The sequence below is a fragment of the Pterocles gutturalis genome, unplaced genomic scaffold, assembly GCF_000699245.1.
Source record: "Pterocles gutturalis isolate BGI_N339 unplaced genomic scaffold, ASM69924v1 scaffold51122, whole genome shotgun sequence".
Taxonomy (NCBI): domain Eukaryota; kingdom Metazoa; phylum Chordata; class Aves; order Pterocliformes; family Pteroclidae; genus Pterocles; species Pterocles gutturalis.
In genome coordinates this window covers 1-21,896 of record NW_010117471.1, presented here as the reverse complement: position 1 = coordinate 21,896, position 21,896 = coordinate 1, and the positions used below count along the sequence as shown (strand labels likewise).

General features: G+C 38.2%; 1 protein-coding gene across 1 annotated transcript; it reads left to right on the top strand.

The window, feature by feature from the left end:
* Window positions 1-356: 356 nt before the first annotated feature.
* On the top strand, window positions 357-11,818 carry LOC104463442 (1-phosphatidylinositol 4,5-bisphosphate phosphodiesterase beta-1-like; the record flags this gene model as incomplete). The annotated part of the gene is made up of 8 exons (XM_010075787.1): window positions 357-489; window positions 1,332-1,385; window positions 2,821-3,040; window positions 5,613-5,793; window positions 7,981-8,057; window positions 8,149-8,238; window positions 10,566-10,623; window positions 11,732-11,818. Coding segments are annotated over 8 exons (900 nt in total), but the record flags the coding sequence as incomplete, so codon positions are not given.
* Window positions 11,819-21,896: the final 10,078 nt, after the last annotated feature.

Sequence of the window (21,896 nt, the reverse complement as noted above, 5' to 3'; positions counted from 1 at the left end):
TCACTGAAAGAGTGATCAGGCATTGGAACAGGCTGCCCAGGGAAGGGGGGGGGTCACCATCCCTGGAGGTGTTCAAGAAACGTGTAGATGTGGTGCTTAGGGACACGGCTTAGTGGGTTAGGTGGTGTGGGTTGGCAGTTGGACTTGATGATCCTTGAGGTCTTTTCCAACCTTAATGATTCTATGATTACCATGGCTCTTAATGATATCTTTCTTTTTTTGTTTTCTTTTAGAATGATTTGCATATAACAATTACAGAATTTTACACTTTAAAAAGAGGCTAAACTAGACCTGCAAGTAAATGATTTTAAGTCTGTTAGATAGAAAGAGTAATATAAATAATAATGTATTTTCAGATCGACCATGGAGATGCACCATCTGAAGCTAACAATGAACCCAGGCCAACACCAGCAGAAAATGGAGTAAATTACACTGCCTCTCTTACACCGAAACCATCAACTCAGGTTGTCCATAGCCAACCAGCACCAGGTAAAATAAAAAAAAAACCAAAGGAAAACAAAAAAACTCCCATATTCTTAAATCTGGTTGTTAATTTTTCATGTGCTTTGCATTTTAAGAATAAAGGGGGGGTTTATGTGTGTTGCTTTTATAAAATAGGTAGAAATTTTCCCACTACTTTAGTACACTGCTAGGGCCAGTCTTCTTCAAGTATATAAATATCTTCTGTTTAAGAGCTGCTTTTGTGGTTTTACTGAAGTTCACTATAAGCAAGAAAATTTGCTATGTGATGTTGTTGCAAGTGCAGGAATCTTTTTAAATTGTTCTTACAAATATGCCTAATTTATGCATGTAGTTATTCCACACACAAAATACAGTCTTAGATACTTATATATTTTGTGTTGATGTATCTCCTATAACAAATGCTTGTTAAACCACATTGTTTATAACTTTATGACTGCAGTCCTCATAGGCTTGATCTAACTGAGCTCCAAGGAGCTGGATTCATCTTGTGTACAGAAATTTTGAACTGACATCATAATATAGGGCAGTTGTACTAACCATCAGCCTAATACCACTTAAATGACTCATATGAGTAGTATCAGTCAGTTCAATATCATCCTCCTTATAAGTAAAACAGCAAAGCTCAGGTGAGTTTTCAGAAGGTTACCTTTTCATGTTGGTTCACAGGATTGGTGTTATTTTCCGTGTTGCTACTCTTCTGCTCAAGAGATGTGTTTTCTCAAATGATAATAAATGCCCATGTGAGTGTACGTCCTGTGTCACCTGCCATGTTTTAATATGCAGTTAAGCAGCACAATAATGGTTCTTGCTTTAGAAGAATTAGAGTTGGTCATCTCTTTTACCTTTAGGTTCAGTGAAAGCACCTGCAAAGACAGAAGATCTTATTCAGAGTGTCCTCACAGGTAATAAATATACAGTTTACACTGGATGAATGATACACCTTTTTTTTTTGTCAAGAAAAACGGGTTTTTATGAAGTAGGCCATCTGGCTTAGACATTTCTTTGAGTGATTAGGACTACAGTAACTCAGATAAAATATACATACCCTGTTTTCTTCCTTTTCTTCCTCAGCTTTGAAGTTATTAAATGTTTGAGAACATTTAATGAGATTGGTATTGGGTGCCATCAGGGAATTTAAAACAAAATATCCCATTTTTATGGTTTCACAAGCACCATATTACCATCTAATGCAAACAAAATGCCAGCACTATTCTGAGAACAGAAGCTAAATTTTGCTCTAAATATTGTGAATAGTAGTGAAACCATTTTATCTCCATTAGCCTTGCAGCACTGCCATTGCTCCCACAGAATTGAAATTAGAATTACATCAAGCAAACTGCTCTGTCAGTTAGTGCCCTACTGTTTAGATTGCAAATCTCATAACTCAGTTTATTTTACAGACAGTTTCCTCAGTTAGAGCCACCAACATTTAGATGTGGAAAACAGATAAGACCCATGAAATTCTGCATGTTGATTGCCTCTTCTTCAGTCTCCCTCATGAGGTAGAAAGAGGCTGGCCTAGATTGTCGAATTACCTGCTGGCCTCATACAGTCTGTTGTCTGGGAAAGGGTCTTCTGTCTGGCTTTCCCAGAGCTGTGACCCCAGATCAGGCAAGTCATTGTTCTCTCCAGCACTTTGTTCTTTTTTTTTTTTTTTTTGCTAATTTAGGGTGAGCTTGCAGAGGTCAGGCTAGCAGCTCCTGAGCTCGAGCTGTGATCTGGGTTCACAGAGCAGGATATCCTTCATAGCTGCTGTTGGAGTGGCAGTGCTGGAGGGCAGCTCTCAGCATTTAGCTGCTGCTTCTTTGCTGGACTGGCAACCAGATGACCACAACTCCTCTGATGCAGGGTCTCCATCAAGAGAGAAGTGAAATCTCTCCCAAGATGCTGTGATGATACCGGGACAGGTGCCTCCAGCCAGTGCCCAGGTCAAGGCAGGAGAGCAGGCAGCTGAAGTGCTGTTTGTGAAGGGGTTTAGGGATCAGCATGTTATGTAGCCTATCCAGAGAGAAGGGAGACTTGACATGTTCGTACAGGGGGTACAAAAAAAGATCTGTGGTCATATCTATATAAGATCATGTTTTTATATGTTGGGCTGCTGGGAATCTTTTGCATCGGAAAGGGCTTGAAGAAAGTACATGGTTTTTCTTTTGCTACACACCTTGGTGTTCTAAATTTTCATCTCACTTCTTACTCATATATCAATTAAAGTTGCCACAGCATTTTCAATCTGGTAAGCTTATTCTGAGATAAGTCTACTCAGTTAGTTTCCTGCTAATGGCAGTTCTGGGTTTCTCTTATTAGAAAAATGAAGTGGCTTTTGTTGTTATCATTTAGAAGTGGAAGCACAGACTATTGAGGAGCTAAAACAGCAGAAGTCTTTTGTTAAGCTTCAGAAGAAGCACTACAAAGAAATGAAGGATCTTGTAAAGAGGCACCACAAGAAAACCACTGACCTTATCAAAGAGCACACTGCAAAGTATAATGAAATCCAAAATGACTACCTGCGACGAAGAGCAGTTTTGGAAAAAACAGCAAAAAGAGACAGTAAGAAAAGGTATGTTGAATGTAGCTTTCCTTTTCTTGCTTTTGGAGATCTTTACTCAAGTCTTCTTTTGTAATAGACAATTAATACAGAGGTGACATTAGAGCACAGAAAAAAATTCAAAAGCAGCAAGATTCCTAGGTAAAATGAAGTTGGGGACTTTGATATGGAAATAATCAGAAAAATCCCTCTCTGTGATGTGCTGCTTCTCTGCTAGAAGCCTGATAAGTTGTTCACCATGTTATACCTCTTTCCCCGAAAATTAGGGCATGCAGTATTTATCTTCGCACTTTCCCTAGACCATGGGTATGGGTAGGTGACTCAGCTGGACTGGCAACAGCTGCCAGTGGTTGGGTAGAGAGCTTAATCACAAGCTATGAGACGGGGCATCCCCTATGTACTGGGACAGTTCAGGAACCAGACCACAATGCAGCAGCACTCAAACCTATCTGGATAAAGTGTAAAGTGTTTTTACTTTCCTACTCAGGTCAACTGCCACATATTTTATCAGAGCACCCCATCTTGTCCCATGCTGGCCTCTTTTAGGAGAAGGAGTGTCATGACGTTCCATTGAAACTTCCACTCCATACTTAATAATATAATTTGATAATGTAGCTCCTTTTTCAAGCATGGACAAGTTTTTGCAGCAGCACAGGTGGTCATCATGCCCATATTAAGCACTTGGTTTACTTTGGGCCACCACAGAGTGCTGTCTGGTGGTGAAAGATACCCAAGCATCAAAACAGGAACAAAACTTAGTCCTCTTTTATGCTATTTATGTATAAAACTGATCTTCTGAATGTGGAGATGAAGAACATTGTCTCCAAGTCTCCTGGAAGAAAAACCGTGCTAGAGTAGAAGGCAACAGATGTATAATTAGGTGAAAGAAACAGCTTAAAGTTATTAACATCTGACTACTGCTTAAATTATGATTGATCCAGACCACTTTGGGATCTCTTAATGATTGTTTGGCTTTGCTTCTTTATGCACACCCCTTCTGTGCTAGGTTTCTTTCTAAATCTTGCATTGCCCTGTCTCTTTCTGTGTGTTGATATAATTTTTATATTATTTAAGTAATAAGAAAAATGGAGAGTTGTATTTATCATTATCAGTTTGAAATGCAAAGACTGTTATGACTCACTAATCTTTCCGCAATTATTGTCTTGTTCATATGGTAAGGATCTATGTTAATAAAGATTAATTCTTAACTCCTGGCAAAACATATACATACATAGATACAATCAGTGTCTGATACTGTTACAACTGAATTATAATTAGATAGGGGTACCCTCCTAAATTTTAATTTCTCCCATTAGTACAGCATTCTCAGTTTAATTTATAAGTGTACATAAAATTGATCTAGCTGCAGTTCTTAAATATGAAGATGCTGAATGACCATTAAAAAAAAAAATTACTTGCTAGTTTTTGGTAGGAGATCATCAGAGAAAAAGGCTGCAAGCATGCTCTGGCTGCTAACCTTGTTGATCGTACCTCTCATTGTAAGTGACTGGGATTCAGGCCGTAACTTGTCCCTAGGAAGGAGCTTATTCATTTATGCCTGCCTGATGACATAATGTCACTGGGCTTAGTAAGAGCTTACTACTCAAGTATAAAGTATAAATCACTACTTCATTAGGAGTCCCTGGATCAGATTGCCATACAAATGTGTTGTCTCTGGTCAGAAACAATCTGTGTTTCATGCCCTTGTCTAAAATTGGGCCAAGATCCAGTAAAGCCATTGTCTGTAGGAAGTTTGAAGTATATATTTATACACATGCAGAAGTGTTTTGCTTGTCTTGTTCTGAAGTTTCTTTAATTAACATGTCCCTTAAAACAAAGTCTTAGTATTTTACCCAGCGCTTAGAAATAGGACTTCTTTCTTTTTCCCAAAAATACGTGAGAAATGTCAGCTTTAAAATGTATAGTGTAATGCCATACTATGCTGACTTTAATATTCATTAATGCAGTCTTCTGGCTCTGTATTTAAATTATCCTCATCTCTCATACCAACACCACTTAACCTCTTAGCAGAGTATTCAAATACAAGGAAAGTACAAAAAATAAAAAGAGGCTAGCTTGGTTCGTATCCTCAGACTGATGAAAGCAGCTTGACATTATTTCAGTTGAAGTTACTCTCAATTAGAGCAACAGCAGCTGCAAACTTGAACCCGGGAGAGAAAACAGAGGCAGCCACTGTAGGAAGTTCTCTGCATTGTAATCTCTGCAAATTTCTGAGTAGCAAATTCATTTTTCTCACAGTGTTGCCCTTTCTGTTCACGGTTTTGCTGTTCTGTCCGTCTTGTGCACTGTTCCTGAGATTTCCCAAGCAACTGATGTAACACCTGATTACAGCAGTAAACACAGCAGCAGAGCAGGGACACAGCATAATTTATTCTTCTAAATGTTTTTCTTGGTGTTAGTTTACTGCTGGCCTGAGAATGATACTGCTTTTGCTTATTTTTTGCTGAGAAAATTCTTAATGGGCTGCATATAACCAGCTGCCTTAAAAAATAGGTTTAAATATGGGGCAGATTGTACTTACCAGTGACTTAGACCTTGGTGGTGTGTGTGTGTGTCTTTACAGGTCTGAAACAGGCAGCCCAGACCACAGCTCTTCAACTATTGAACAGGAATTAGCTGCTCTGGACTCTGAAATGACCCAGAAGCTAGTTGAGCTGAAGGAGAAGCAACAGCAGCAGCTGCTAAATCTCCGACAGGAGCAGTATTACAGTGAAAAGTACCAGAAACGAGAGCACATTAAGCTGGTACGTTTGTTTTGTCATCTGCTTTTCTTTAGCGATCTCAGGGTGAGTAATGAAAGCAGCATGACATTATAATGAAGTGGGGCTTCTTCTTATGTGGAGTCCATTTCAGAGCTTAATTTCCCTGTGGTCTGCTGCAACTTCAAGGGGTTGTTGTGTCACTTTGTCACTAACATTTCGAAGAACTTGGAAAGCTTTGGATGGAAGGCGGAAAAGCAACAGGATTATTACTACTGCTAATGCAGAATCCTTACCTCTAGCTACGTAAGTCTCAGTTTATTGCAGCTTTTGGATGATGTTCTCATTTTCTTCTGCCACTTTTTTTAAACGTATGGCACTCAAGGAGGCAGGATTAGCTGGAAAATAAATTGAAACACCATGAAAATAAATAAATGAAAAATACACGCAAACGTTCCCCAGAGTATAAAGTTGTGCCAAACAGTGTTCCTGTTGCAGATGAATGCTTTAAGGGGATGCAGGACATTATCTGTATATGGTGAGGAAATATCTTGTGTCCATCAGTCCAAGCCAGCTTGTGTTTTTACAGCTGGAGTTCAGCTGACAACTACAGCAGGATCATAGGCCCTCTGAGCTGAAACAGAGGAGCTTGGGCAGATGGCAGCTGATGATGATGGGTATTCTCAGGCAGAAAAGAACATTTTTAAAGGGTGTTACGGGAGTGCAAGCTGTTTCTCAACTCCAGATAATCCTCTCTCACAATTTTTTTCTATTATGTGATGTTTTACCTCATTACTGCTGGATGAAGTGATTTGTCTGCTCTGCCCTGCCATCCAAAAAGAGCAGGTCAGAGGAGTGATACACACGTATATTGCTCAGCAAGGCCTTTTCACAAGTTCATTCCCATGGATTGTAGCACAGAGCTGTGGTTCCCAAGTGGTACCCTGTTTATCACCAGTTGTATGTGAATCACTTCAGCATCACCCAACAGGAGCTGCTCCAGTGTGGGTGCATGGACACAGTTACCTGTGCTGCGGGGAGGGAGCCCACATTCAAGTATCAGTTGTTTGCTGCATCTCAGGGATTTTAATTTTTATGAAGAAAAAATGTTTTGGACCCACATAATTGAGCTTGTATTGTAAGCTAACTAATTTCTCATTTCAAAATAGGAAATGGCATTTCTCAAAGCAAAGTTACATTTTCAGCATTGTCCAGTTAGGTAGTGTCAGAATAAATTCTATTTAGCACAGAACTTTCAGACAATTTTTCCTTTTTCCTCTGAGCTGTGCAAGAGTTAATATTCTGATTAAAATCTGCTTTGCAGACAAGAGATTCTTTTTGATGTTTTTCTTTTAGAGGACAGGATATTGTCGGTATCTTTCTTCTTTTGTCTAAGGAATGAGAAGCTGGATCAGAGTAGCGAGGCATTATTATACCTTCTCTGGTTCATCATCCTGAGGATAATTTTACAGAAATCAGACTTAAACTAGAGGGGCTGATCAAACCAAATTGGTCCCATTTCCCACTTCAATTCACCATTCATTGAACTTGGACACAAGTCCTTCACATCAGCATCACCACCACAAGCATGCTTTTTATTAGCCGTTTTAAGCCGAATGAGGTGGGACCCAGCACTGCACAACAGATTTCAAACCGACGACTCAGATTTTTTGGATCCATCATTCTGTGATCAAAATATAGGCTATGCTTATATATAATTAGATTTCTTAGCTCTCATGCATGAATTTTCAATATCCGTCTGAGCACCCTGAAATCCAAGCTCTTCCAGGTATTAATGCTCAATGCAAGAGGAATTTTTTCAGCACTTGCAGATAACATTGACTATTCAGTGACACAGGAATTCAGTTTGTAATGTATATTGCATAAATTCAGTTTGTGACCATTTATGAATTATCGTATTTTAATGCCTAGCAAAGGTAAAACTTGCAAAATATGTTTTGGTTTTACATTTAATGTTCTGAAACTATATCACCTTGATGTACAGAGAAGTAGTAGTTTCTGTGGAAGTCGGATGTATGTAAGTCTGGCTGGACTCCACAATATAAGAATGCATTTACACTGATAAGAATGTTTACTGGCTTTTGATCGTTGGTAATTAATCAGGGAATTGTGTAACACTTTCATGTCTGCTACAGACTTTTTAGGAAAGTTAGATACATGTATGATGTTTAGCTGAAAATACTTATTTTTGTTTCTTGGGATTTTTTTTAGCTTATTCAGAAGCTGACAGATGTAGCAGAGGAGTGTCAGAACAGCCAGCTAAAGAAACTGAAAGAAACGTGTGAAAAGTAAGCTGCCATTCCCCTTATAATTGATTACTACTCCGTGTGGTTTTTGTTTAGATACTTTTTGAACTTGCCTTTATTGTTTATGCTTTAGAGAAAAGAAAGAATTGAAGAAAAAAATGGACAAGAAGAGGCAGGAGAAAATCACAGAAGCAAAGTCCAAGGATAAAAATCAAATGGAAGAGTAAGTATATCCCTAGATACATATCCTTATATGTTATGAGAAGACACAAGATTTTTCACAAATGGAAAATCAAAGAAAGATCTTAATCCTAAATACAAGGCAGTTTTCAGACAGACTGTAATACCTCACCAGAGCAGTGGAGTCCTTCTTCCACTGATACAAATTTCATTTCCTGGGACTGATCTAATCTCTTGTACTGCAAGCATTGAGGGTCTGGGTCAGGTGCAAAGGTGCTGATGTCTGGTGTGGGGACATGCCTGTGGGTGGCATGATGGAGTGATTCACCAAGGTGCTGTTAATCCAAACACTGTTCTTCTGAGAATAAATGGACTCAGTGGTTTCAGTTCCTCTAGGGTTTGATTTCACCTTAACTTAGGTTTTTATTTGTGAGTTATCTTTTCTTCTTAACTCTGTTAAAGCTGCACTCCAGAAGAAATAGCAGCAACACATTGGAAGGTTCGCTCCACTTTTGTGACAAATTCCCCTCAGATGCACACAATGCTGTGCTACTGATTCTGCTCCAGTGACAGTGTTATGCAGTGTTCAGTTACTTGGGGCAAAAGGGAGAGGAAGGCTGAGCTCTGAGGGTACAGTTTCTGTGAACAGGGACAGGAATATTAATTTAATTTATGCACCGCCAGACAACACAAACTGTAGTTGTGCAAGTTGATTATATTCTTCCCAAGGGCACAGTATCTAGGTTTGTTTGTCCTCCTTCATTTGTTTTGGCAGGCAGCTGAAAAATAAAATGGGACATTTTAATCTCACGGTGTTTTCTGGGATATTCTTGTTACCAATCTTTATTTTAGTAACATTTAAAAACAATTAAAAATACAGAAGGAAGAAAAAAAAAAAGAAAAATCCAGAAAATCAGAGTTTTACCGTGTAACAATGGTTCAACTATGGGTTTTCTGCAGGTAAAAAGGTTTATACAGATTTTTGGAGCTTCTCAATGTAGAATCTGTGTACTTGGTAACACTGAATGAAGGTCACGCACACAGGGAACTGCATCAGATAATTTAAAAATTTATATTATAGAATTTTAATAAACCTCCTAGAAAAAAGATAGCAAAATGAGAATAATTGATTATGTAAAAAAGGGAGAAATACTTAATGTGGTTAGAACTGGTCAGGGGACATGGGAGTCATATTAGAAAGAAGTAGTCATTGCGACAATGTTATAGCAGTAAAAGTCAATTGCAATACAAAATGATTTGTTGAGAGGTTAATGAGACACTAGTGAGAACAGCTCAGAAAAAGACAATTAGAAATTATTTTCTGTTTTCCTTTTTTTTTTTTTTTTTTTTTTTCCTGATTTTCCCAAGGGCTTTCCTGTGCCAGGCTTTTCAAAGACCCCTTGGGAAAGGTGAGATGGGAAGTACATGGGAAACTCAGCTTTCCTCTGTCAAGTGATACCGTTTGCCCTTACTCTCGCAATAGGACAGAGGGTAGCGAGACCTCTTGAATCCCATTCGAGTTGTTTGGGCTAGGCTGTTGTTTGTTTAAAGCTTTTACACAAAATTGGGAAAGAATATTACACAGAGATAATACATTGTATTAATTGTTCTTACTTATTTTTTCTAATTCCTATATGCACCCAGGGCTTTTGTAACTACTTAAAACCATCAGATTTTAGTGCCACCTGAACAGCAATTCAATGTTCTTACCTTAGGCAATTAGGTTTTAGAGTGCTGTCCTGAATCTAGTTGACTCAAGTACCCCCAAATTGGTTTTTTATGTACATTTATCCCTTTGGGGATCTCATCTTCAGCCTTTGACCAATAGTTACCTAATAACTATCTCACAGAGTCACTTATAGTTCAGGTATTTCCTCTAAGTTCAGCTTTATGTAGTTTACACAGAAAAGCTGGGGACCAAAATTGAGTCTGCCCTCCTCTCTGTGGGAGCTTTGCCATCATCTCCAAGATGTCGTCAGCGGTATCTGCTCGCTGACAAAGACTATTTCTCTACTATATAGTGTGCCACAATGGGGCAGTGTGCATCTGCAGATCATCATGCGCTCTCCTAGACTGGCATTTGGGCCTTAAGAAACACCACCACTGCTGTGAAGGTGTGGCAGTACCCTGGGGAAAGAGCCTGCTGGGACAGAGCGGGAGGTTTCTGGTGGTAGGTCATGGGGAAGTCTGAGCCCTTCATACAATAAAGATGCAGCCTGTTATGAAAGGCCCATTCAGGAAGTTGATACAAGTAGGCAGGTCTGTACAGTCTAAACATAGCCTTACTTGTTTTGTAAGGAGTTGTGGTGGATTGAAATATATCTGTGTGATTGTGTTGACTACAATAACTTGTTGATTGCTTCTCCACAGAGAGAAGACCGAAATGATTCGATCATATATCCAGGAGGTGGTGCAGTACATAAAGCGGGTATGTCAGGCCATATATTCATTCCTCATTTTGGGGGGTAAAATGTCAGCTTTCGTACTTTAGGTCATAATAACTCAGATTCTAAGCTTCAGTATAAAGATTCTCGAACCACTAATTTTTAACAGATGCAGTGTAGATGTCTTTTCACATTCCTGTTACAGGAAAACTGGAATTTCAGACAGATCTTGATTAATTGTTAGTCAGTGTTTGGGGGATGGTGCTAAGAGGGGCAGATTTCAATACAGTTATGATTTAATCTCTGAATATCCTGTGTTTATTCATGGAGAGTGTACCATTTCTTTAAATTGTCTTGCTGTCTCATGAATGCAAAGATTACATAAAGAACTCTGAAAGTCAATAAGTTGCAGAGTATATTTTAACTTTAATTACATTTGTACAGTTACTGAAATGCAAAAAAAACATTCTATGAGCTCTGTAAATACAAGTAAAAGAATTTCATTACAGGTGTTACACATGGCTGAAAATGTGCACCGCAGTGTTTTGATGTGTGAAATCACTATGAAACATATGCCACTGTTGAATTTTCTCTTAATTTAGGTGCAGAGAGAGTTCAGTTCAAAGTTGGCCCATTTCTGCTCACAGAGGCCTTGATTCAGGAAGCAACCTAAAGAATTAGCAAATTAAGTATGCTTAATTCCTGTTGGAGTCAGACACATGTCTGAGTGCTTTATTAGATGAGGCCCAAAATTTACCAGCATGTTCATTTAGGACTCCAAGATACAATTCCTCTTCTTCTGGGAACAGGGTCCATCTCGCACAACTCCTACAATAAAACCTAAAGCAAAATTATATCGCTTGTAAAAATGCATTGTGCTTTTTGTAGCATTAGAAGCCTACAATAAGTCCTTTAGACCTTTCTGATTCCTAATCCCAAGTGTGAAATCTGAGATATATTGTCCACACACAGCTGTTAAGAGGAGTTGTGCTCAGGGCCGGTTGTGACAATGTTGTCTAAGTTTAGATGAGAATTATTCATTGTTTTGATGATAACATTTTAATTTTGATGGATGAAATCTTAGCTGGGGAACAGATGGGAGAGTGAGGATGTGCAATCTCTAAAAAAAGATTCCCTGCTATTTGCTTACAGCTAGAAGATGCTCAGAGTAAAAGACAGGAGAAACTTGTAGAAAAGCACAAGGAGATTCGTCAGCAAATACTGGATGAAAAACCTAAGGTAAAGAGTTTTTCAACAATTTTATACTGCTAAAAAACATCCTTCAGGAAAGAAAGTGTTCTTACAGCAGGTAGGCTGATGTTTAAACTTGAGAAAGTCCATTCAGAGCATCATAGCCATTGTCTTTCATATTCAGGATGAAAAAAAGTCAAGTAGCAGCCTAGTATTGAGCACAACTTCAAGTCCAAATCTCATATAATGGGGTTTATTTTTTAATACTCATATTGTTAAAAAGCTTTCAGTGCAAATGGTGCTTCTGACCAGCAGAGTGTGCCCTTCACTCTGTTGTGCTTTAGCAGTACAGAAATAAAACACAGTTTACATTGAAAAGAAAAAGAGATATCTTCTTAGCATGCTTGCCGCAGATATTTGTGATACTTGAATGGGATATATTTTTTGTGGAAAACAATTAGCATTTTCCTAATATTAGGGCTTAATACTCTACATCGCTTGCTAGATTTCCTCAAGTTGACTTTGTACATTGCACCTATGTGTAATACTCTGAAATACCATTTTTCATACTCAGGATTGCAGGCTGATACTTGCTCCTAGTGAAGCTGGTGGTAGTTTTGCCATTGATTTCAGTAGAGGGGGTTCAGCGTTCTCCACTCTTACACAATTTTCCTGTAGGAAGATGCAGGGAACTATATAATCAGACTTCTGTACAGAGGGAGGCTTGTTTTCAGCAGAGTTCATATCCAAGTATGATTCTTCACAGCCCATTGTGTCATGTCTGCTTTCATTTTTTTCTGCACTTGCTCAAATATGCGTTCTAGGCTTCACTCTTCATTTCTTGTCTGTCACAGTTCTAATGTTTCCGTGTTTGTATTGCAGCTTGAGTTCTAGCATTGGGTGTCAGCTAATCAGCGTTGTCATGTCATTTCTGTGTAATAACCAGAGAATAAATTAGGCTAAGGTTTGAATAACTAGAAGTTTATAATAGTTTAGAAAAATAAAAATGTTTGCATTTCTGATTTTCTACTCATCTTTGTAAAATCATGTTTATAAACAAGCTGGAACTTTTCAATGTCGTGGGCATCTAGGTGTAAAGAGTATACTTAGTAATATGTTTTATGTTTAATGCTGTAGGATCATGAGCTTCTGAGGCACATGAACTATAAAAACCTGGAATTTAAATACTGAAAGTATTTCAAAGAATAGTGTGTTAGTACTTCTAACACCAGCCTTTCACAAATACTTGGTCACTGGATTGCTTCTCTGTGTCTGTGTTCCTTCTTTTTTCTTTTTTTCCTTGATTTTTTAAAAATTTATTGATTCACTGAGAAGTAGCATATAAGCACTGAAAATTTATCTCTAAAGACTCGGGCTGCATTTTGAAAGATTGTGCTGGGCCGGTAGTGTTAGACTCTTCCATCAGCTGTGCATGTGCCAAGTATTAGGTCATGGCACAGAACAGCTCCAGATCCCTTGTCTTCCCCTGCATCTGGCCATCAGTTAAAGCACTGCAGTAATCGGTGCTCCTCAGTCAGCGCTCTCAATTTCTCCTGAGAAAACCCTCTGCAGTAATGTGCTTCACAGGGCCTGGCTGCAGTTATTTTTTCCTTTCCCACATACTGAAATGAGCAGACTTTGCTGAATTTATGATGGTATGTGCCTCTTGCTGGCATGAGAGGATTTAGGCAAAACATAATTACTCATTTTATTAAGTCGCTTTTTATGTTTTGCTTCTTGTTCATATTTCATAGCCATATTTGCTTCCTTAGTGACAGGGCGCATGATATAAAATAGATCAAATGATTTCCCAGCTGAGAAGAACCAATGTATTTTATGCAAACAGCAGCCTCTCTAGGGGCAGCTTTTTTAACAGGCTAGTCTCTCATGCTTCAGTATTCAAACGCCCACTAAAATTCATGCGAGCTGTGTTAAAAGGGTTTTCTGGCAGTATCAACTCAACCCCTAAATGAAGAGTTTAATATATTAAGAGGGAAAGAATTTTTAGTATTTTTACCAATAATTCTATTGGAGACAGATTTGCCATCATCAATCACTGTCATTTGGTTATTTCTTAGTGACTCACAGTTTGTTTTGTTATGACTTTGTGCACAGAGCTCTGTCCTAGCCAGGAAGAATATAGTTTCGCAAAGTGTTGCCAACAGACTGCCACACCAGTGAGATTTTTTTTTCTTTTTTTAAAAAAAGTATGAGTTTGCAGCTTCCTCTGTTGTGGTGTGCATAGGTCACTGAGGAAAATTTGCCTTAGAGTGCTGACATTTTAGACAACAGTTTTTAGAAACTGCACAAACTGGATGCAAATTAGTTCCCTGTAGTGGAGGCAGGTTTGCTTTTTGTTTAAAATATCATGTGTTTAGATGAAAATACTTAACTCGTCTCCCTCATATATAGAATTTCTTTTTAATATTTGGATGTGAGACTGTTTTGCAGCTTTCATTTGGAGGGCTATTGTGTAGCGAAAAGCTTTTGTTCTCATGTGAGAGTTGGAGACTTTACTTCCTGAACCGATACTGTTAGGCAAAAGGTTGGAAATTGTTCTTCAGCTTCTTGTGGTCCTGATGAAATTAGAGCAGGCATTGGCTTTAATACGGGCCCAAAATATCTGACTGTATCTGTGTAAGTAATGAGGATATTTTTATGACAAACTAATCTCTGATGCTGTAGAAACTAGAAATTGAGTATTATCATCAGATGTGTGCGTGTGTGTGTGTGGAAACAGGCCAACCACTCCCACAAACATGTTTGGAAAAGGAGACCGTCACCTAATTAATAAGTCAAATACTGACTCTATGTCAAAAAATTTCTAACTTACCATTTTAGTGAATGCACAGTGGAAACAAAAGTTCAAATGCTCTCCTGATGCTTTTTCCTAACAGCATAGTTACCAAGCAAGGCCATATGTATTTTCTTTTCTCTCACACAGGTTTTTTTTCCTTACATTATCTACTGTCAGCTTTATTATCAGCAACAGCTTGTATTAATTTTCTCCCCCATTCTAATTCTTTGTCTCCTCCTCTTAGTCACATAAGCTTGTCCTGTCTTTATTTTCTTCCCCTTGGGTATCTCTTCTGCATGCTGTGGAGGCTGCTGTAGAAACAGAGCTCTTTACACTGCAGTACTGAATCCTGTACATTAGAGCAGTGTGTGATTTTTAGATCCTCTGCTACAGCGTATGTCTGGCACTCATTATCTAAGCACAGAGGAGTGCATCGAGGATGGGCATGATCATTGTATCTCAATTTCTTTGTCCTTGACAGCTGGTGCATCAAATTAAACATAAATCAAGTGCATTTCCTTCCCCCTCATCCTTTCCTCCGATTTCATTGTAATTACAAAAATCAATACACATGAGACATGACAAGGAATTAATTATTTTTCTGGGAATCGACTTGGTTACAGTAAATAGACCCAAGCTTCCTCTCATTGAAAGCAATGCGTCTTGTTATTCATGCTCATGGGTCAGAGTAATGCTTAAATCTTAATATAATAGCTGAGACTCCTGTGTTCTTGCAGTCAGCTCCTGCTCCCAGCCGAGTTAACTGGACACTTTTGGCTTCAGTGGACCACATTCTTACAGCCCCAGCCGTCAAGGAGGATTTAACTCGTGCTTCCTCATTTTGTAGGCCATGTTCATGTTTCTGTTCACACCTACTCTACTGTTCACAAACCCAGCTTAGTAAAGGCCTGACAGATGGTGTGGGCTCCTGTAGAGATGTGGAAAATGGCACCATTAAGGGTGAGGCTTTATCTGTGGGAAAAGGTGCAGCAGATCTACAGAGGTGCCATAAGATGTGCAAACTTTCCTGTAAGTGTTTCATCTCTCTAGTCTTTCAAGTGAATGAAGATAAGACAGCCTTATGGTATAAAATTCCTTTTTTCCCTCAAAAAGTATAATGAAAACAATTTATAAAGATTATGAATCGGTTCTTGATAATGGAAAATAAAAGTATGTGATGCATTCTAACTCACTTTCAAAGAATGCACATTTATTATTTCACAGTTTGACACGTGTTATTAATTGTACCTAATGGGAGTTGACACTTCTACATCCAATCAATAATTAGTATTAGCACTGTACCTGAAAAATTTAGAGGGACATAAAATTATACATATTCAAGTTATAAAACAAGTTAAGGAGATACTGATCATTTACAGCAGTAAGCCTCTCTTAACTCCAGGGTCATCTTTCCATTGCATAGGGCTAGAAAGGACCTCCAAGGTCTCTCTTCTTGGGGATAGCTGTTTTTACAAGCAATCACATATCATATAAGCCTATTAACGAAACAGTGCTGGACAATGACTCCTTCCTTCTGAGTGTCATTTAAATGAAGATACTTGAAAATCCAATTAATGGTTTCGTAGATTTCTGGTTGATGCTTTCTGATCTCTTAGGATATCCAAAAATACATTGATCTTTGCGAAGGTTACAGCTTGTAAATATGTGCTTTAGGTAAAAATTTGTGGTCATCTGCATGCAGATATGTTGAGTTAAATGGAGCTGTTACTGACATTAGGGTCAGCAGAATCACCTCTCTAACTTTAGAAAGAAGTCAAATACAGCAAATGTATTTTACAGCACTGTTAAACTTTATTTCAGTTAACCTCGGAGCTCAGAGCCACTCTATTAGCTCATCTGGAAGAGAGCAGCTCTTAGGAACTTTGATGACTATTCCAGTGTACTTTCAGCTCACTGCATAATTTACAATAACAACGGACTGTCCACGACAATCCCTTTTTTTATCCTTTACACCTTTGTACGAAGCCAAACTGTCTTTTGCGCTAGCTGCACTTAACTCAAACCCTTCCAACTGCATTCCAGTTCAACCGCAGGCAACTATTCAAGAATTCTGGGGAAGCAGTTTGGAGGAAAAAGTTTTTAGTTTACTGAGTTTCATGGGACTTTGCATTGCATGGATTTGGATCCAGTGAGGGAAAGTTGCCCTCCTAAAGTAGTATTCAGACTCACTGAAAAAAGTAATAAAATTTCACTGGATCCAAATCCATGCAATCAATTACAGTTGATAGCCACTGTAATATTTGAAAAGTCCTCTGTTTATTTTCTCCCTGATTAGGTAAAAATTATTTCTTCTGTTAGTTCATTCAATTTAAACATTTCCAAAGTTTAAAAGTTTAAAAAGAAATCTCTTTGAATCTGTGGCTTCTAAGCTAAAATGACTTATGGCATTATCTGCCAAAAAAGCAGAGAATTAAGAGGATTGAAATAATTTACTGTTTGTTTCACTGTTCAGCTTTGGGTTTTGGTGCTTGTATATTCATCAGAGGGGAATTATAAAATGTTTCTCTGCCTCATTAAATGGGCAACAGCATGGAGAAATGAATGGAATTTTCTTAGCCCCAATGAACAACAAATATTTATAAGGAATATTGAAAAAAAAAATTTATACTGAGATTTCCAAATCTCCCTGTGACTTGATCTGTCATCTTCTCACTTCCGGACCGGAGCTTGCATTTAAATTGAAGGATGCAGTTTTAATGGACTGTTCACTTGAGGATCTTGGCACTTTGCTCAGCATCAAGTCCTAAGTGACAAGCAGCCTAATTATCTTATGAGCTTTGAGTAGCTTAAGCCCTGATGTTTCTTTAAATGTTTTATTAGTGCAATTGCTAAGCAGTCCCCAGTTGCAGAGTATTTTTTCAGGAAACTAGGGTTGTCTCTTTTTTTCTGTTTCTCCCCATGGATAAACACTGCAGAATGCACTTTCAGCCTGTAAATTGAGTAGTAAATAATCTTACTTCAGTCGTTAAAATGGAAGAGCCTGACCTTTATCATATGCCAGTTTTATACCAATAAAACTCCCTTAAGTTCTGTGAAGTGACTTGCTCATCACTAGGCCTAAGATCAAAAGATTTCAGTCCAAATAACAGGATGCTCAAAGGATTACTTTCAATTAAGACCTTGCTTGCTTGCTCATTTACATTTTTTTCTCCACAAATACACATTTTTAATGATTGTTTATTTTTCCAGCAAAATAAATATTACAGTGTGAGAAATGAATATCAGGTCACAAAAGATACATCTGACAATTTTGAGGTGATATTTATTGTGTTAATAAAATATCTTCCAGTGTTGATCTTGCATATACACACATGTCTTGGGAGCACTAACCTTCAAATCAACAGCATCACATTTCCAGTGTGAATATGCAAAATGCTTTTAAAATTTATTTTAATTAATTCTGATGTAACTTCCTTTAAATCAAAATGTCACAAACCCTTTGTAGGAAGAATGTGAACATAAAGAAATATTTTAATGAACAGGACAGGAGGGAAAATATGAGAAATTTAGTTTGGAGTTTATTGAGAGAGGGTGATCTTTTTCTCACATACATAATTCTACTGGAAATTAGAGAAAATCTTGGGTTTGATCTGGAGCTACCAAAAAAAAGGGAAAATAAATTATTTGAAAAGGCAAAATTTTCATTTTGCAGTAGTGGAAATCAAAAGGAACATTATGAAGTTAGCAGAGTTGCTGGTGATTTAAACTGATATCAGTGAAGGCAAGAGTATGGTCCGTAGTGTAGGTCATGTGGGAGACAGACTGATTTGTGAAGGTTAGTGATATTTTCCCGGATAACATGCTAATAAATAAGAGCTATGAGGGGGTTTTTTACGAAAAGTAATTTCAGAACCTATCTACCATCTGTGGGGGAAAAAAAGAGGCACAAATTTGAGAATTCTTCCTGAAAGAAAGAAACCTCATTAATTTTTTTCTAATTCGCACAAATTAAACTCAGATAACCACATGGCTCATGTCTCAGCCCACTTTGGTTAATTATTTAATTAGCCTTCCTGATACATATAAGAAAGACAAAATCCAAAGCGGAGCTCAGACCATCCCACGTTCCCAGCTGTTCCCCACTGTTGTCCAGCTTTGCATGGCACAGCCCAAGACCGAGAGAAAACCACTCAGAAACTCCCACTTGGCTGGAGAGACGGCAGAGGTAACTCCCTACACCCAAATCCAGAGGCAGCATCCCCCACATTCCCCCCTCTCCTCAACAGAGAGTACAGCTGCACCCAGAACAGTCCAGTCTTGGGACAGTGCAGAGATGCCTGTTTGAGAGACCTCTTTCAGCGGGGCATCCAGGTTTGCATCCACTGATGGCCACAGCAGCATAGGGCAGTATATGGCGTCCATACTGCTCCTCCAGGGCAAGCTGTGTGCCCTTACCACCCTTGCTGGCTTCTGTAATATCACAGAGGTGTTGGATTGGAGGACAGATTAGCCCAACTGGGTATGAATAATAAGCTATAAATGTGTTGTTATTTACCATTATGCAGATAAAAATATACATGTTCCTGATTCATAATGGACTGCTGCAATGATGATCCACCAAAATGACAGAACAGACTGTGTTTTCTTGCAGTTGGGGCTGTTGTTTCAGAACACCATCACCATGTGCAAACCAACCCACTTGTTAAAAGCAAGAAAATTACTTGCATTTGTACGGTAACTGATTTTTCAGTACTGTACCGTTACTCTAATTCTCTTACATGCTTAATTAGATTTAGAAAGCAGTTCAATTAAAGGGAGGAAAAGGAAGTCATAAATTGCCATAAAAATGATCAGCTGTGTAAAAATTTTCTTTTCTGCCTTTGTAACATAAATTACTAAAGTAGACCTAACTTCTCATTTTAACACTTGTGGATAGTTACTCCTTCTCAAACCAAGTGAAATTCCTATGCAGAGATTGAAGAGAAGACTGTGAAAAGGATGTGAAAAATGAATATACAGCTTCTTTCTGCAAAGTCAAGTTCAGGATGATAACGTCCTAGAGAAAGCACTTTGTTTCTGCAGAAGATGCTCCTCTGTGTACTGCAGGTGGATAAGAATAACAAGAAAATGTCAACCTGCAGTGAACAGTGTAACATTAAAAGGCCCTTATCTGTTCTCTGTAACCTCTCAAAGCACTTTCATCTGTACTGTCCCACTCTTTGCTCAACGGTAGAGCACATCTGTTAGGGTTAAAGCAAAGTGACAGGTGTCACTCAGTAACCTGTGCTCTTGTGACCTGTCTCTGCACTCACCTTGGTTCAGTATTTATTGCTTTCTGCAGAAAAAAAAAAAAAAAAAATGCTTTCTGGAGCAGTGTGGACAGGCAACCAGCAAGCTGCAAGGTAGCAAGTGCTTGTGAGAAAGAACTGGTGTGTTAACATTATTATCTCTAAAGAAAAAACAACTGAAAATTATGTGAAAAAGTTTAAGAGGCCAGGGACTGCAAATGTTTTGCATCAGGATGTTTAGATTAAGACTATGCAATATTTAAACCTGACGAGAGAAGGCCCTGCTAGGAAAAGAATTGTGATTCTGCAAAGGCAAGTGCTTTGCATGCTAAAACTTAACAGCAACAGGGCACCAATAAGCTGTTGACTCCCCTTCACCTTTCATGAGCTAGTATAGTATTCTATGAAAATACTTAAACCTTAAGCTAAATTATGTGTTGTGTGGGTGTGATTTATAGTATATATGAAATGCATGGTAGCATGCATGCACACATTGTAAATATAGTGCTTAATATCGGATCTTATACACATGTTCATTGCTCTAAGTCAGAAAAACAACTGCCACAATGGGAGAACCACATGCTTTCATATGACTGCATTCATCATTAAGCAACAGCAGCAACATACTTGTTAATTATCAGACCTTCAGTGCAACATGACAAATGACAAGGGATTCAGTTTTACACAGCTGATGGAAAAATGTTAAAAGAAAGATTAACGCTTAGTATGTAAGCTCATTAGAGAGATGTTCTTAAATGTATGAAATGGGGAAAAAATGTGTTCCTTAATGAGCAGAGAAATGAAGCTACTGCAAAGATTATAGTATAAGCATAGCTTTGTGTATGCAAGTAATTTGCTAAGACAGTGCTTATGTCTTTGTGCAGAATCAGTCTGCAAAGGAGGGCTACTAATTAAAATAATACTGCATTTCTGTAACTGAGACAGCAATGCACATTGTAGTACATGTTAAAGATGCAGGTTGCTTTTATGACTACACTCATGACAAGATGGGTGCTGAGTTTTTCTTATTTACAGTGAGACACTTTAGGGTGATAAATATGCTAGTGGTAATGGTAACAGAAGTAACAGCAGTGTGAGGGTTTCAAAAGTGTACATGGATTGAAAAGTATATTTAGAATCATGAACAAAATCCTAATTCTCGTGGGGATTTTTTGTTTGTTTTTAGAAACAACAAAAATTTCTGCAACAAGAAAATGTTGTTTTGAGATGCAGTATCTTTCCCAGCAGTTTAAGAGCACTGAGCTTGGTAGGGGAAGAAAACCCTGTACATCCAGAAGGGAGAGAAAGTGTGCTCCCATCTGTGGTGACAAGGAAACCAGCATCTCAACCATGTTTCAGCATGTTCTTCCCGTGCTACATGGGTGCAGTTTTCAAGGGTCTGGCAACCCTCCTTAGTGAGTAGCAGAATTGCTGGGAAAGATGTTCCTTGGAAAGATCATTTTTCATCTCCTGTGCCTCATTTTCAACAAATCAGCATTTTTGGACAGCAGTTGCATATAATTGCAGCAGTTGCATAATACAGTAGTTGTGGATGATAGTATATAGGTTTGACTGTAGTGACTCAGTAAGTTTACTCTTATTTAGTCATTGTTTGGAAGGAGATTCTTGCCAAGAGATTGTGGAGTCCAACTAAGCAAATAAACTACAGCCATGTACCTGTAAATGATCTCTTTCATGGAGTCCTAGAGATTTGTAAGTTTTATGTGGAATAAGTGGATGTGTCCAGGAAGGGGAAGCCTAGTCCAGACATGGTTAGATACAGAGCCAAGTGAGTGGTGGATCCAGAGATCATTTGTACGAAAATGTCGTGAGGATGGTAAAAATTCACGATCTTTAGTTCTTTTTTTCACTCCTAAAAAAAATGAAAGAAAAATCAGAGTTTTGACTTCCATCTGATAGAAAATTTTCCTTTCCAAACCTACTGAGTATGGAAGAAGAAATATATGTCTTGGTTCATTCTATCCACTTTCCAACTCTCCAGGTTGGCCTCTGGTTTATAGAAATGGAGTAAGACATTCACTAAAGAGAAAAGGGTTATCACAGAATCACAGAATGTTAG